Source organism: Procambarus clarkii, chromosome 65 (genome assembly GCF_040958095.1).
Source record: "Procambarus clarkii isolate CNS0578487 chromosome 65, FALCON_Pclarkii_2.0, whole genome shotgun sequence".
In the NCBI taxonomy this organism is placed as follows: domain Eukaryota; kingdom Metazoa; phylum Arthropoda; class Malacostraca; order Decapoda; family Cambaridae; genus Procambarus; species Procambarus clarkii.
In genome coordinates this window covers 6,111,491-6,128,964 of record NC_091214.1, presented here as the reverse complement: position 1 = coordinate 6,128,964, position 17,474 = coordinate 6,111,491, and the positions used below count along the sequence as shown (strand labels likewise).

Sequence of the window (17,474 nt, the reverse complement as noted above, 5' to 3'; positions counted from 1 at the left end):
ATTTGCCGATGATACAAAATTCGGTAGGGAAATTAACACGGAAGACGACTCACTATCATTTCAAGTTGATCTAAATAGGGTTTTGAAATGGTCAAAAGATTGGCAGATGCAGTTTAATGCTGATAAATGTAAAGTTTTGAGTCTAGGCAATGATGATAGAGTTACAAGATACGAGCAAGATGGTGCTGAAATTGCGAAGTCGGATTGCGAAAGGGATCTGGGAGTTATGATCAGTAAGAATTTAAAACCAAAGGATCAATGCACGAATGTTCCAAACAAATAAATGCATGAATGTTCGTAATAAGGCAAATAGGATACTGGAATTTATTTATCGAAGCGTTAGTAACAAGACACCTGGTGTGGTTCTTCAGCTATATCTTGCTCTGGTTAGGCCCCGTTTAGATTATGTAGTTCAGTTTTGGTCGCCGTACTCTAGAATGGATATAAATTCACTTGAACATGGCCAGCGTACGCTGACAAAATTAATTCCCCAAAATTAGAAATCTTTCATGTGAAGAAAGATTAACAAAGCTTAAATTGCATTCACTGGAAAGGCGAAGAGTTAGGGGTGACATGATAGAGGTTTTCAAGTGAATGAATGGACATAACAAAGGGGATAATAATAAGGTACACGAAACAATGCGTGTAAATTGGATAAGCTTAGATTTAGAAAAGACTTGGGTAAATTCTGGTTCGGTAATAGGGTTGTTAATTTGTGGAACCAACTACTGGGAAACGTAGTGGAGGTGGGGTCCCTCTATTGTTTCAAGCGCTGGTTAGACATGTATATGAGTGGGATTGGGTGGATATAAATAGGAGCTGCCCAGTATGGGCCAATAGGACTTCTGCAGTTACCTTTGTTCTTATGTTCTGTCTTGTGGTGATAATTTTAATACCCTATTAATATCCCCTTTCTTGTGTCCATTCATCCACTTGTAAACCTCTATTTTGTCACCCCTAACTCTTCGCCTTTCCATTGAATGCAATTTAAGCTTTGTTAATCTTTCTTCATAAGAAAGATTTCTAATTTGGGGAATTAACTTAGTCATCCTTCGCTGGAAACGTTCAAGTGAATTTATATCCATTCTATAGTACGGCGACCAAAACTGAACTGCATAATCTAAATGGGGCCTAACCAGAGCAAGATATAGCTGAAGAACAACACCAGGTGTCTTGTTACTAACGCTTCGATTAATAAATCCTAGTGTCCTATTTGCCTTATTACGAATATTCATGCTTTGATCCTTTTGTTTTTAATTCTTACTAATCATAACTCCCAGATCCCTTTCGCAATCCAACTTCGCAATCTCAGCACCATCTAGCTCGTATCTTGTAACTCTCATATTCTTGTAACGTGTTCTCTTACAGAAGCGAATAGAAGAAGGTGTTGCTACTGATACTGACATGGTGCTAGGCAGTGATGATGAGGAAGAGCAAGGTGCACCTTGCGCAAGGTGTAAAAAGAGATAAGGAGAGCAAGAAGAAACTATGAAGTTCGTATAGCAGGCCAAGCAAAGGCAAATCCTAAAGGTTTTTTGTCAGTTATATCGAAAAAAGGATATGGAAAGGATAGGTCTATTAAAAACCGAGATAGGTCCGATAACGGATAATGACGAAGAGATGAGTAGTATTTTTAATATATATTTAATCTCTGTATTTACTAAAAAGAACTTAACTCTATGCCTTTAGCCGAACAAGTCTATGTGGGTGGGGACGAGGACTGGTTGATTAGTTTAACAGTTACCAGGGATGATATTATTAAACAAATAGAAAAACACAAACCAAGCAAATCCCCTTGACCGGATAAAGTGTTTACCAGGGTGCTTAAAGAATGCAAAGAGGAGCTTCGCGATCCATTGTCTACTATATTTAATAAATCATTAGAGTCAGGCAGATTGCCAGAGTCGTAGAAGATTGCTAATGTAGCGCCAATTTTTAAGAATGGAGATAGATCACTTGCGTCAAACTATCGGCCAATTAGCCTAACGTCTATTGTGGGAAAGTTACTTGAATCGATATTTGCAACCATTCGTTTTCACATTGAAAAAGCAAATTAATAAACGAGTCACAATATGGTTTAACAAATGACCGTTCACGTGTAACAAAAATTGTTATCTTTTTATTCTAGCGTAGTTGAGGCAGTTGATAGTGGTAAGGTTTGCGATGTTGTGTACCTTGACTTTAGTAAAGTTAAAGATTAAAAAGATAGAGGCTCATGGTATTGCGGGTGCTATATTAAGAGGGGAATAGTGTATGGCTATACCAAAGGAAACAGAGTCAGTGTGCATGGTGTTAAGTCAGAGTGGGATAATGTTGTAAGTGGAACGCCTCAAGGCTCTGTATTGGGACCTCTGTTGTTTATAATAATTATATAAATGATTTAGATTCAGGTTTAAGTTGCAACATTTGCAAATTTGCCGATGATACAAAATTCGGTAGGGAAATTAACACGGAAGACGACTCACTATCATTTCAAGTTGATCTAAATAGGGTTTTGAAATGGTCAAAAGATTGGCAGATGCAGTTTAATGCTGATAAATGTAAAGTTTTGAGTCTAGGCAATGATGATAGAGTTACAAGATACGAGCAAGATGGTGCTGAAATTGCGAAGTCGGATTGCGAAAGGGATCTGGGAGTTATGATCAGTAAGAATTTAAAACCAAAGGATCAATGCACGAATGTTCCAAACAAATAAATGCATGAATGTTCGTAATAAGGCAAATAGGATACTGGAATTTATTTATCGAAGCGTTAGTAACAAGACACCTGGTGTGGTTCTTCAGCTATATCTTGCTCTGGTTAGGCCCCGTTTAGATTATGTAGTTCAGTTTTGGTCGCCGTACTCTAGAATGGATATAAATTCACTTGAACATGGCCAGCGTACGCTGACAAAATTAATTCCCCAAAATTAGAAATCTTTCATGTGAAGAAAGATTAACAAAGCTTAAATTGCATTCACTGGAAAGGCGAAGAGTTAGGGGTGACATGATAGAGGTTTTCAAGTGAATGAATGGACATAACAAAGGGGATAATAATAAGGTACACGAAACAATGCGTGTAAATTGGATAAGCTTAGATTTAGAAAAGACTTGGGTAAATTCTGGTTCGGTAATAGGGTTGTTAATTTGTGGAACCAACTACTGGGAAACGTAGTGGAGGTGGGGTCCCTCTATTGTTTCAAGCGCTGGTTAGACATGTATATGAGTGGGATTGGGTGGATATAAATAGGAGCTGCCCAGTATGGGCCAATAGGCCTTCTGCAGTTACCTTTGTTCTTATGTTCTGTCTTGTGGTGATAATTTTAATACCCTATTAATATCCCCTTTCTTGTGTCCATTCATCCACTTGTAAACCTCTATTTTGTCACCCCTAACTCTTCGCCTTTCCATTGAATGCAATTTAAGCTTTGTTAATCTTTCTTCATATGAAAGATTTCTAATTTGGGGAATTAACTTAGTCATCCTTCGCTGGAAACGTTCAAGTGAATTTATATCCATTCTATAGTACGGCGACCAAAACTGAACTGCATAATCTAAATGGGGCCTAACCAGAGCAAGATATAGCTGAAGAACAACACCCGGTGTCTTGTTACTAACGCTTCGATTAATAAATCCTAGTGTCCTATTTGCCTTATTACGAATATTCATGCTTTGATCCTTTTGTTTTAAATTCTTACTAATCATAACTCCCAGATCCCTTTCGCAATCCAACTTCGCAATCTCAGCACCATCTAGCTCGTATCTTGTAACTCTCATATTCTTGTAACGTGTTCTCTTACAGAAGCGAATAGAAGAAGGTGTTGCTACTGATACTGACATGGTGCTAGGCAGTGATGATGAGGAAGAGCAAGGTGCACCTTGCGCAAGGTGTAAAAAGAGATAAGGAGAGCAAGAAGAAACTATGAGTTCGTATAGCAGGCCAAGCAAAGGCAAATCCTAAAGGTTTTTTGTCAGTTATATCGAAAAAAGGATATGGAAAGGATAGGTCTATTAAAAACCGAGATAGGTCCGATAACGGATAATGACGAAGAGATGAGTAGTATTTTTAATATATATTTAATCTCTGTATTTACTAAAAAGAACTTAACTCTATGCCTTTAGCCGAACAAGTCTATGTGGGTGGGGACGAGGACTGGTTGATTAGTTTAACAGTTACCAGGGATGATATTATTAAACAAATAGAAAAACACAAACCAAGCAAATCCCCTTGACCGGATAAAGTGTTTACCAGGGTGCTTAAAGAATGCAAAGAGGAGCTTCGCGATCCATTGTCTACTATATTTAATAAATCATTAGAGTCAGGCAGATTGCCAGAGTCGTAGAAGATTGCTAATGTAGCGCCAATTTTTAAGAATGGAGATAGATCACTTGCGTCAAACTATCGGCCAATTAGCCTAACGTCTATTGTGGGAAAGTTACTTGAATCGATATTTGCAACCATTCGTTTTCACATTGAAAAAACAAATTAATAAACGAGTCACAATATGGTTTAACAAATGACCGTTCACGTGTAACAAAAATTGTTATCTTTTTATTCTAGCGTAGTTGAGGCAGTTGATAGTGGTAAGGTTTGCGATGTTGTGTACCTTGACTTTAGTAAAGTTAAAGATTAAAAAGATAGAGGCTCATGGTATTGGGGGTGCTATATTAAGAGGGGAATAGTGTATGGCTATACCAAAGGAAACAGAGTCAGTGTGCATGGTGTTAAGTCAGAGTGGGATAATGTTGTAAGTGGAACGCCTCAAGGCTCTGTATTGGGACCTCTGTTGTTTATAATAATTATATAAATGATTTAGATTCAGGTTTAAGTTGCAACATTTGCAAATTTGCCGATGATACAAAATTCGGTAGGGAAATTAACACGGAAGACGACTCACTATCATTTCAAGTTGATCTAAATAGGGTTTTGAAATGGTCAAAAGATTGGCAGATGCAGTTTAATGCTGATAAATGTAAAGTTTTGAGTCTAGGCAATGATGATAGAGTTACAAGATACGAGCAAGATGGTGCTGAAATTGCGAAGTCGGATTGCGAAAGGGATCTGGGAGTTATGATCAGTAAGAATTTAAAACCAAAGGATCAATGCACGAATGTTCCAAACAAATAAATGCATGAATGTTCGTAATAAGGCAAATAGGATACTGGAATTTATTTATCGAAGCGTTAGTAACAAGACACCTGGTGTGGTTCTTCAGCTATATCTTGCTCTGGTTAGGCCCCGTTTAGATTATGTAGTTCAGTTTTGGTCGCCGTACTCTAGAATGGATATAAATTCACTTGAACATGGCCAGCGTACGCTGACAAAATTAATTCCCCAAATTAGAAATCTTTCATGTGAAGAAAGATTAACAAAGCTTAAATTGCATTCACTGGAAAGGCGAAGAGTTAGGGGTGACATGATAGAGGTTTTCAAGTGAATGAATGGACATAACAAAGGGGATAATAATAAGGTACACGAAACAATGCGTGTAAATTGGATAAGCTTAGATTTAGAAAAGACTTGGGTAAATTCTGGTTCGGTAATAGGGTTGTTAATTTGTGGAACCAACTACTGGGAAACGTAGTGGAGGTGGGGTCCCTCTATTGTTTCAAGCGCTGGTTAGACATGTATATGAGTGGGATTGGGTGGATATAAATAGGAGCTGCCCAGTATGGGCCAATAGGCCTTCTGCAGTTACCTTTGTTCCTATGTTCTTATCCTGCAAAAAAAAGATGTTGTTGTTTTAGATTTAGCTACTCAGAACGAAGTGTCCATGTAGTACGGGCTATGGTGAGCCCGAAAAAATAGAGATCGACATAGCTTATATTACATTCTTTAGAAAGGTGAAGAATTAAGGGTGACAGGATAGAGGTGTACAATTGGATGAATGTCCATAACAAAAGGTATAGTAATAGGGTAATGAAAGTATCAACACAAGACAGAACAGAACACAATGGTATAAATTTGATAAGTTTCGATTTATGAAAGACCAGAGTAAATACTTGTTCGGTAACAGGGTTCGCGTAACATAATAGAAGTAGTATTAATTGATTGTTTGAAGCGGAGGTTAAACATATTTGAATGAGATTGGGTAGATATAAATAGTAGCTACCTCTTGGGTGGGTATAAATATCAGCTACCTCTTAGGTGGATATAAATAGTAGCTACCTCTTGGGTGGATATAAATAGTTGCTACCTCTTGGGTGGATATATATAGCAGCTACCTCGTATGGGCCAATAGGCCTTCTGCAATTACCTTCATCCTTATGTTCTCATCAGCTTACCTCTCTTTTTTTTACTTTCTCATCTCTCCTTCACCCATCCCACCCGTGTCCCCTCCCCCCTTTTTCTCTTGTTCTTACCTTTCACCTCTTGTTACCTGCTCTTCACCTCACTCTTGTCTTACATATGCCCGTGCCTCTTATGTCCTCTTCACTAGCGACTTCATAACGGTCCAGGACGGGCAGAAACTTCGTCGTCTCATCTTATGGTGTGTAGTTTGGTCAAGATTTCTTCAGCCACGTTATTGTGAATCATCATCTGCAGGAGATATTGAACAATTCCTGAACTTACGGGAACATAATCGCTTTCATATTAACTTGGAGATATGGAAACCAATGTAATGATTCGTACTGTTGATAAGCCTCACGAGTGTCTCGAGTGCTCAAGAAAATTCAGGTACCTTAGCAATTTGAAACAACACTTGTTAGTACATTCTGATGATAGGCCTTACGAGTGTTCTGAGTGTGCAAAAAAATTTAAGGGCCCTGGAACTTTTAAAAACACCTTTTAGTACATACTGATGATAGGCCTTACGAGTGTTCTGAGTGTGCAAAAAAGTTCAAGTCACCTGCAAGTTTGAAACAACACTTGTTAGTACATTCAGATGATAAACGTCACGAGTGTCCTGAGTGTGCGAAAAAGTTCAAACACCGTCACAATATGAAAAAACACATGTTACTACATTTGAAGGATGAACTTCATAAGTGTAAAGATTGTGGCAAAAGTTACAGTCTTCGTGAAAATAAGAAACGTGTAGGAGTGCATACAGGTGATACATCTCACAGGTGTGAAGAGTGTGAGAAAAGATTTAGTCAATTTTCAAATATGAAGAGATGTTGGTGCACTTTAATGATAAAGCTAATCAAGGCCAAAGCGAGCAACAAGAAGCAGAAAGTGAAAAAGGCATCAATTCCACGACATGTTAGTGAAGTTTGATGATGAAGTGTTTCCTCGAAACAATAAGAAGCGGAAAGTGTAAAATAGTGGATGCTCAGTGAATGATTTGGGATCATCTTATGTGTAAAAAAAATATTACCTAAATTAAAAGTTTCAGATCAATAGGTATTTTTATTTCTGCATTTTTTATTTTTTATTACTGTTTCTTTTCACTACAACTTTGAATTGGGTGTACCTTAATTTATATACTATATCCAGTAAGTCTTCAAGACTTACTGTAGTAAGTAAGACTCCAGTAAGTCTAAAAAGCTTATTTTAAAATTATATAAAAAAAAAATTACAGGATAAAAAGACTCCAGTAATATAAAGAACTGCTACAGGTAAGCAGGTAATATAACGAATGAAGTAAAGGCGATGAGGTAGCTTAGTGACTGGGGGAATGGCAATTCTTTTAACCATGTAGCTTAGTCGATTAAGGCAGCGTCTGGGATTCTCTCGGACGTAGGTTCGAATCCCCGTCACGGCCCTTGTTCATTTGATGCATCACGCTATTGTGATTTCTGTGTTCGAATTTTTGAAATCTAACATTTATTTATTTATATATACACAACAAGGTACATTGGGCTTAGGAGAGTACATAGCATTGATGATTCTTGTAAAGCCTTGTACGCATTGAGTTTCGGGCAGGTCCTAAATCTAGCAGCTTAACTTGATACCTGGTTGATGGGATTCTGGGAGTTCTACTCCCCAAGCCCAGCCGGTGCCAGACTTGACTTGTGAGCGGCCCACTGCCCGGTTGGTCCAGCACTCCTTGAAGGAAACAATCTAGTTTCCTCTTGAAGAGGTAGGACGTTGAACAACCGTGGACCTCTGATGTTCATACAGTGTTCTCTGATTGTGCCCATGGCACCTCTGCTCTTCACTGGTTCTCTTCTGCATTTTCTTCCATGTCGTTCATTCCAGTACGTTGCTATTTTACTGTGCAGATCTGGGACCTGTCCTTCCACTATTTTCCATGTGTATATTATTTGGTATCTCTCTCGTCTCCTTTCTAGTGAGTAAATTTGGAGAGCGTTGAGACGATAATTTAGGTGCTTAATCTCGTCTATGCGTGCCGTATATGTTCTCTGTATTCCCTCAATTTCAGCAATCTCTTCTGCTCTGAAGGGGGAAGTGAGTACTGAGCAGTGCTCAAGACGGGACAACACAAGTGATTTGAAGTACAACCATTTGTACTTCAAATTTGAGTACAACCATTGTGATGGGATCTCTGGTCTTGAAGGTTCTCGTAATCCATCCTATCATTTTTCTGGCTGACGCAATACTTGCTTGGTTATGCTCCCTAAACGTTAGGTCGTCGGACATCATTATTCCCAAATCCTTGACATGCTGTTTTCCTACTATGAGCAGATTCGATTGTGTTTTGCACCCTGTATTATGTTTAGGATCCTCATTTTTGCCGTATCTGAGTACCTGGAATTTATCACCGTTAAACATCATGTTATTTTCTGCTGCCCAATCGAAAACTTTGTTAATATCTGTTTGTAGTTTATCAATGTCTTCGGCAGAGGTAATTTTCATGCTGATTTTTGTATCATCTGCAAAGGATGACACGAAGCTGTGACTTGTGTTTTGTCTATATCTGATATGAGAATAAGGAACAGCAGTAGTGCAAGGACTGTACCTTGAGGTACAGAGCTTTTAACTGCGCTCGGACACGATTTTACTTGATTGACTGTTACTCTTTGTGTTCTGTTCGACAGGAAATTGAGTATTCAGCGTCCTACTTTACCAATTATACCCATTGACCCCATTTTGTGTGCAATCACTCCATGGTCACATTTGTCGAATGCCTTTGCAAAATTGGTGTATACGACATCCGCGTCATGTTTTTCCTCAGTGATTTTGATATAGTGGCCAAGTAGCTGTGAGAGGCATGATCTTCCAGCTCTAAATCCATGTTGGCTTATATTGTGGAGGTCATTGGTTTCCATGAATCTAGTGACTTGACTCCTGATCACTCTTTCAAATACTTTTATTATGAGAGACGTTAGTGCAACTTGTCTATAATTCTTTGTGCCAGTGCTTTGCTACCACCCTTGTGTAGACGGGCAATGTCTGCTGCTTTAAGCGCATCTGGTATCTCCCCTGTGTCCAAGCTCTTCCTCCACACTATACTGAGTGCCTGTGCTACTGGCACTTTGCATTTCTTTATAAATATTGAATTCCATGAGTCTGGACCTGGGGCTGAGTGCATGGGCATATTGTCAATTTCTCTTTCAAAATCTGCCTCGCTCGTGTTGATATCAGTTACATTTACTGGTGTTTGAGTATCATTTATTAAAAATTGTCCATATCTTCCAGTAATCCGAATGATTACTGTTTTATCTTTCACTATGTGATGGCGATTCAGGATGGTGTTGTGGTATTGAGAATAATGTTGCTTAATACCTCCGTCTTGCAAATGAAGTGTAAACTTAATGTATTCGTGGTATCTCCAGTGTAGTATATATATGTCAGAGCTCAGTCTCCAGTGCTTCATTTGTATTGATAGTTAGTGCATCAGTACACCAAGAACATTATTACTGCGTTAATACACCTCAGACATGTCATTTCAAATAATGAGGAAAGCTTTACGAGTGTTGTTATAATAAATGACCCGGACGCATTTCACTGCAAGGTTTACAATTCTATAATAATAATAATAATAATCTTTATTTAGGTAAGGTACATACATAAAGAGATTTACAAAGTTTGTTGGCTTTATAGATAGAGCTAGTACATACAATGCCTAAAGCCACTATTACGCAAAGCGTTTCGGGCAGGAAAAACATTAATGACTACAGCTTAAAACTAATGGGTAAAAAGAAAAGATGTGATGAGTACATATAAAAAATAGAGGTAAAAGAGGGGGGAACATTGTTGAAAAAGCAGCACAAATACAATTACAAATTATTACAGAAAATTACATTCAAACAGCGTTGATTTGAAAAACAAAAAGCAAAAAATATACATGGGTTGACAACAGGGGGGTAAGGTGGGTTACATGGAATTTATTAGGTATAGCTTCGTTTTTAACTTAAACTGGTTGAGAGAGGTACAGTCTTTAACATGGTTGGGAAGGTCATTCCACATTCTGGGCCCCTTGATTTGTAGAGCATTTCTGGTTTGATTTAGTCGTACTCTAGGAATATCAAAACTGTATTTATTTCTGGTGTGGTGCTCATGGGTTCTGTTACAACCTTCTATGAAGCTTTTGAGATCAGGATTGGCATTATAGTTTAGCGTTTTACATATGTATAATGCACATGAGAGAATGTGCAGTGACTTAATGTCTAACATATTCAGAGATTTGAGTAGGGGTACCGAGTGATGTCTGGGGCTAGAATTGGATATTGTCCTAATAGCAGCTTTGTGTTGAGTAATTAGAGGACGTAAGTGATTTTGGGTAGTAGAGCCCCAAGCACAAATACCATAGTTGAGATATGGATAGATAAGGGAGTAATAGAGAGTCACCAGGGCAGGGCGTGGTACATAATATCTGATCTTAGAAAGAATGCCCACAGTTTTTGAAACTTTTTTTGATATGTTTAGAATGTGTCCCTGGAAATTCAGCTTGTGGTCAATGAGAATGCCAAGGAATTTGCCATCTAATTTGTTATAAATTTGGGTATTGTTTATTTTGAGATTTATTTGATTAGAGGATTTATTGCCAAACAGAATATAGAAAGTTTTGTCAATGTTAAGGGTGAGTTTGTTGGCAGTTAGCCACAGATGGACTTTATTAAGCTCAGTATTTACTGTGGCATTTAGAGCAAGGGGATCAGGACTGGAGTAAATGAAGGTTGTGTCATCAGCAAATAGAATTGGTTTGAGGTGTTGGGAGGCATTTGGAAGGTCATTAATATAGATGAGAAAGAGGAGAGGGCCAAGTATGCTGCCCTGGGGAACACCAATGTTGATGGGTAGTGTGGGAGAAATTGTATTATTCACAGAAACACATTGGAGCCTGTCAGTAAGGTAGGATTTGAGGTATTGTAGGGAGTGTCCTCTGACACCATAATGATGTAATTTAAGAAGAAGGTTTTGGTGGTTGACAGTATCGAAAGCTTTACGCAGGTCCACAAATAACCCAACAGGGAACTCATTTTGATCAAGAGCTGTATGAATCGAGTTAAGCATACTAATAAGTGCATCGTTAGTGCTTTTTTTGGGCCTGAAGCCATATTGGCAAGGGCTAAGTATATTGAGTTTGGCTAGATATGAGTAAAGCTGCTTATAGATTAGTTTTTCAAAATTTTTTGACAAGTTTGGCAGGATTGATATAGGTCTGTAGTTGTTAACATCTGTGAGATCACCACATTTGTGGACAGGCGTTACTCTCGCTTTTTTTAGAATATCTGGAAAGGTTTGGAGTTCAAGTGACTTGTTGAAGAGCAAAGCAATAGCAGGGGCTAAAGATCTGGAGGCTTTTTTGTAGATTAAAGTTGGTATCTCCTCAAGGGCACCAGACTTGGTTTTAAGGGAAAGGATTATCTCATTGACGTCAGTGGAATTAATAGGCTTTACGTACAGAGACTGTGGATAGTTACCTGTAAGATAGTCCTTAATGTCAGTACTGGAAGATGGAATATCATTAGCAAGGGATGAACCAATGGAAGAGAAGAACCTATTGAACTCAATAGCAGAATCCGAGGCTGAAAGCTGACCATCGTTATTAGACAGGAGTGTTGGTTTGTTAATTATAGACTTCTTTGATCCCAATATTTGTGAAATTGTTCTCCAAGTTTGTTTAATGTTGCTCTTTATTTGGGTAAATTTATCTTCGTAGTATTTAGTTTTGGCTCGTCTAATTATCTTAGATAGCAATAATGAGTAATTCTTTGAGAATTCTTTGGAGACAATTCCTAACCTATACTTCTTCTCAAGGTCATGTTTTTTATTAATAGATTTAAGTATTCCCTTTGTAAGCCAGGGATTGTTAAGCCTTTTGGTTGTGACTTGTTTTGTAAGCATAGGACAGTGGGTATTATAAAGGCTAAGAGTTTTTTGAAGAAAAGATTGAACTGCTAGGTTGATGTCCTCTATGTTACCTAACTCGGACTCCCAGTTGACATTATCAGTAGCAGTTATAAAATTGTCTATAGCAGTTTCATTGTGTAGTCTAAAACGTATCTCTCTTGACTCAAGAGGTGGTTTGCTAATGTTAGTTAAGAGAAATGTGGGGTAATGGTCTGTAGTGCTATCGGTGATTATACCTGAAGTAAGCGGAGAGGTTATGTTTGTCCAGATGTGATCTAGAGTCATGGCAGTGCTATCAGTGATTCTAGTAGGTCTAGTGATTAAGGGTATGAGGAAGCAGGAGTTCATACAGTTGAGGAAGCTAACAGCAGTAGGGTGTTCTGGCTCGCAGAGGTCAATATTAAAGTCCCCTGCAATAATTAGGTGGTTTTTGTTCAGTCTGTTATCAAGTATTAGATTTCTAAGGTTTGAGTTGAATTCGGACACATCAGTGTTAGGAATTCTATAAACTGCACCCACAGACAGGACAGACTCGGCACCTTTGACTCTGAAGCTGGCGAAGATATACTCCCCATAGCAGTCTCTAGTTCTAATTTCTTTCAAGCATGTTAGTTCTTGGTGGTAGTAAAGAGCAGTGCCACCACCTCTCTGAAGTTGACGACAGTTGTGAATTGCTGAGTAGTTAGGCATGTTAAAGAGTTGAGTGGTATCCTCTTTCAACCATGTTTCAGTAAGTATAATAAAAGAGAATTTGTTGTCAATAGCTTCAATCAAGGCACTAACATCATCGAAGTGTTTACCTAGGGATCTAACATTCAAATTGATTACAGAGATATTGTAATTATGAGTTACTACATTGTTTACATCATGTGCTGCAAAATATCTGCAATTTAGATCATTAAAGTGATTATTGTCATAGATAGTGGATAAGAGATTAAGTTCTGGGTCTATACTTGACTGCATTAAAAAAAGCTGAATGCAGGAAAAACAAGGAAAGAAAGGCAGATTACAAGGTAGAAATAAGCTATAAAATAGGGAAAAACAAAAACAAAACAAAAATGTACACAATACTGTGCAAAACAACCACAAAAGGGGCTTACAGGGGTACAATGGAGTAAGGGAGTATGGCTAGGCTAGGCAACCTAGGTAATAAATGAGATTAAAGAAAAAACATATAAACATGAACTATACAAAACACAAGATATAGATATACAAAACAAAAATATAAACAAGACTAAGCAATACAAAAACAAATTGATCAAAAATGAAAAATGAGGTAGATTGCTTACAAGTGCTCTCAGGTACACTGTAAGTAACAATAGATAGATAATATATATCAATATAGATAAGAATGTCACGATACAATAAGATGAGCAGTTACAGGAACAGATGAAAGCAAATCTGCTGTAAAATAGAAAGTAATTATAGCAAAACACAACAATATAATAATATAACAATACAATAAGAGCTTACAAAGTATTGAGTCTGCTAAATTAGAGAATAATTATGGCAAAACACAACAATAAATGCAAGTAAACAAAAGAATTGAAACAATTAGAGGTAGAATTAAGGTCACTAGATAGCCATGGAGGATACACAAGTTTGGTGGAGAGAACAAAAAATCAGTAGAGACTGACAAGATGAATGTATAAAAAAATTTGACAAATGATAATTGTAAAGTAAAATAATCTTAAAGATAAAAATTTTTAGTAAGCTTAGTTTTAACTTATAATTAGTATGAATTTAATTAAAAGAACAAAAATGAGATCAATAATTGATTTCAATAAATGATATAGATCAATACAAATAAATTTAAAATATAATTGGAATAGGGTAAGATTAGATTTAAGAGTAAAATTTTACAATGAAACTGAGGTAGATGCTTGCATAAGTGCATGGAGACTTGATGGATTATTTAGGAAATTATATGAATGAGAGAACATTAGGTAAAAGGTAAGGCAGAGACAGCACCTTAGACAAAGTTAGATTAAGTTAGGTTAGGCTCAGGCACTGAAAGAGTTATTTTAAGTACTGGCATTGGTTGGGTTCCGGTTTTCAGATATACCACAATCACTTAAGAAGGCCAGGAGTTGTTGGTCACATTTTATTTCATATCTTTTTCCTGTAATTTCCTTCTTCGCAAAAATTTCCTTCTTCGCAAAAAATTCTTGTCAATAATGACTCGTATCACCTTCTTGTATGCCTGAGTGAATGGGTTTTTATAATGCACTAGATGCACTACGAATTTATATGGTATACTACGTTCCTGGGCTTTGCTTAGAATATTTTTAAATAGGTTATATTTTGAATCCACATCGAAATCCCGTTTTACGTCACCTGTCGCTGGGTTCACGTCTAGCCCACACCCCATCCCCAAGACATTCCAATCATTTTGACCCCAAAAAATTCTTAGGCTATTGAAATCAGCTTTTCGAAAATCAGGCACTTTAACAGAATTTTCTCCTATAGATCTATTCCATTCAATGCTAAATCTGATTTCTTTATGATCACTGTTCCCTAGCTCACTCCCTATTTCCATCTCCTTAATTTGTGTTTCCCTGTTAGTTAACACTAAATCTAAAATATTATTTCCCCGCGTTGGTTCCTAAATATGTTGCATAAGAAAGCAATCGTCAATTAATTCTAGGAAGTCTTCTGCTTCATTATTCCCTGTTTTGTTCACCCAGTTCATTCCACTAAAATTAAAGTCATCCATGACATAAATACTGTTAGATCTAGATGCTCTAGATATTTCATCCATAGAAGCTTTGCTTCCATTCTGTCTAAATTTGGTGGCCTATATATAACTCCTATTATAATAATATTTGCTTTTTCGTTTAATTCTATCCAAATAGTTTCTGTGTGTGGCTCAGATTTGATTCCCTCTTTGAGACTACATATCAAATTGTCCCTAACATATATGGCTATTCACCCTCCTCGTCTAATATATCTATCTGTGTGAAATAGTTTAAATCCATTTATTTGATATTCAGCTAATAGTTCTCTATTTTCTACAGTCATCCACGTTTCGGTAAGTGCAATAATATCTATTTCTTCTGTACAGATAAGAGCATTTAACTCGTTTATTTTGTTTCTTAGACTTCTACTGTTAGTGTAATATACCCTAAGTGAATTGTTATTTTGAGGCCCCTTCTCTTTCTGATCATTTTGCCAATGTGTTTCTCCATAAACATATATTGATGATAGAGTTACAAGATACGAGCTAGATGGTGATAAGACTGCGAAGTCGAATTGCGAAAGGGATCTGGGAGTTATGATAAGTAAGAATTTTAAACAAAAGGTTCAATGCATGAATGTTCGTAATAAGATTCAGATTCAGATTCAGATGTTTATTCAGATAAGGTATATACATACAAGTGATGTTACATTAATGGATTGATATATAGATAGAGCTAGTACATACAATGCCTAAAGCCACTATTACGCAATGCGTTTCGGGCAAGAAAAACATTAATATCTAGAACTTAATACTAATTGAGCATAAAGAATAAAAAGTGTTGAGAACAAATACAAATAAAGATAAAAAAAAGGGGGAACATGACTGAAAAAGCAGCACAAATACAATAGGTTGACAAACAGTGTTGATTAAAAAAAAGAAAATAACGGACATGGGTTGACAATAGAGGAGTGAGGTAGGTTACAGGGAATTTATTAGGTAGTGTTTAGTTTTTAACTTAAACTGGTTGAGAGAGGTACTGTCTTTAACATGGTTGGGAAGGTCATTCCACATTCTGGGCCCCTTGATTTGTAGAGCATTTCTGGTTTGATTAAGTCGTACTCTAGGAATATCAAAACTGTATTTATTTCTGGTGTGATGCTCATGGGTTCTGTTACAACCTTCTATGAAGCTTTTGAGATCAGGATTGGCATTACAATTTAGCGTTTTGTATATGTATAAGGCAAATAGGCAAATATGTATATATATGTATATATATATGTATATATGTATAAGGCAAATAGGACACTGGGATTTATTAATCGAAGCGTTAGTAACAAAACACCTGGTGTGGTTCTTCAGCTATATCTTGCTCTGGTTAGGCCCCATTTAGATTAAGCAGTTCAGTTTTGGTCGGCGTACTATAGAATGGATATAAATTCACTTGAACGTTTCCAGCATAGGATGACCAAGTTAATTCCCCAAATTAGAAATCTTTCATATGAAGATAGATTAACAAAGCTTAAATGCATTCACTGGAAAGGCGAAGAGTTAGGGGTGACATGATACAGGTTTACAAGTGGATGAATGGACATAACAAAGGAGATATTAATAGGATATTAAATAGGAGCTGCCTCGTATGGGCCAATAGGCCTTCTGCAGTTACCTTTGTTCTTATGTTCTGTCTTGTGGTGATAATTTTAATACCCTATTAATATCCCCTTTCTTGTGTCCATTCATCCACTTGTAAATCTCTATTATGTCACCCCTAACTCTTTGCCTTTCCAGTGAATGCAATTTCAGCTTTGTTAATCTTTCTTCATATGAAAGATTTCTAATTTGGGGAATTAACTTGGTCATCCTACGCTGGAAACGTTCAAGTGAATTTATATCCATTCTATAGTACGGCGACCGAAACTGAACTGCATAATCTAAATGGGGCCTAACCAGAGCAAGATATAGCTGAAGAACCACACCAGGTGTCTTGTTACTAACGCTTCGATTAATAAATCCTAGTTTCCTATTTGCCTTATTACGAATATTCATGCTTTGATCCTTTTGTTTTAAATTCTTACTAATCATAACTCCCAGATCCCTTTCGCAATCCAACTTCGCAATCTCAGCACCATCTAGCTCGTATGTTGTAACTCTCGTATTCTTGTAACGTGTTCTCTTACAGGAGCGAATAGAAGAGTGATTGCTACTGATACTGACATGGTGCTAGGCAGTGATGATGAGGAAGAACCTGAGGAAGAGCAAGGTGCACCTTGCGCAAGGTGTAAAAAGAGATTACAGGAGAGCAAGAAGAAACTATGAAGTTCGTATAGCAGGCCAAGCAAAGGCAAATCCTAAAGGTTTTTTGTCAGTTATATCGAAAAAAGGATATGGAAAGGATAGGTCTATTATAAACCGAGATAGGTCCGATAACGGATAATGACGAAGAGATGAGTAGTATTTTTAATATATATTTAATCTCTGTATTTACTAAAAAGAACTTAACTCTATTCCTTTAGCCGAACAAGTCTATGTGGGTGGGGACGAGGACTGGTTGATTAGTTTAACAGTTACCAGGGATGATATTATTAAACAAATAGAAAAACACAAACCAAGCAAATCC

The 17,474-nt window shown here is 37.1% G+C and overlaps 1 protein-coding gene across 1 annotated transcript in view; it reads left to right on the top strand.

Annotated features, from left to right (window-relative positions):
• Window positions 1–17,173, top strand: part of LOC123751546 (zinc finger protein 708-like) — a 29,891-nt gene extending 12,718 nt beyond the window's left edge. The window contains exons 3-7 of the mRNA XM_069309381.1: window positions 1,369–1,449; window positions 3,781–3,850; window positions 6,773–7,057; window positions 8,306–8,446; window positions 17,037–17,173. Coding sequence (XP_069165482.1) covers window positions 1,369–1,449; window positions 3,781–3,850; window positions 6,773–7,057; window positions 8,306–8,446; window positions 17,037–17,173 — 714 coding nt within the window. The remainder of the gene's footprint in view (window positions 1–1,368; window positions 1,450–3,780; window positions 3,851–6,772; window positions 7,058–8,305; window positions 8,447–17,036) is intronic.
• The last annotated feature ends 301 nt before the right edge of the window (window positions 17,174–17,474 follow it).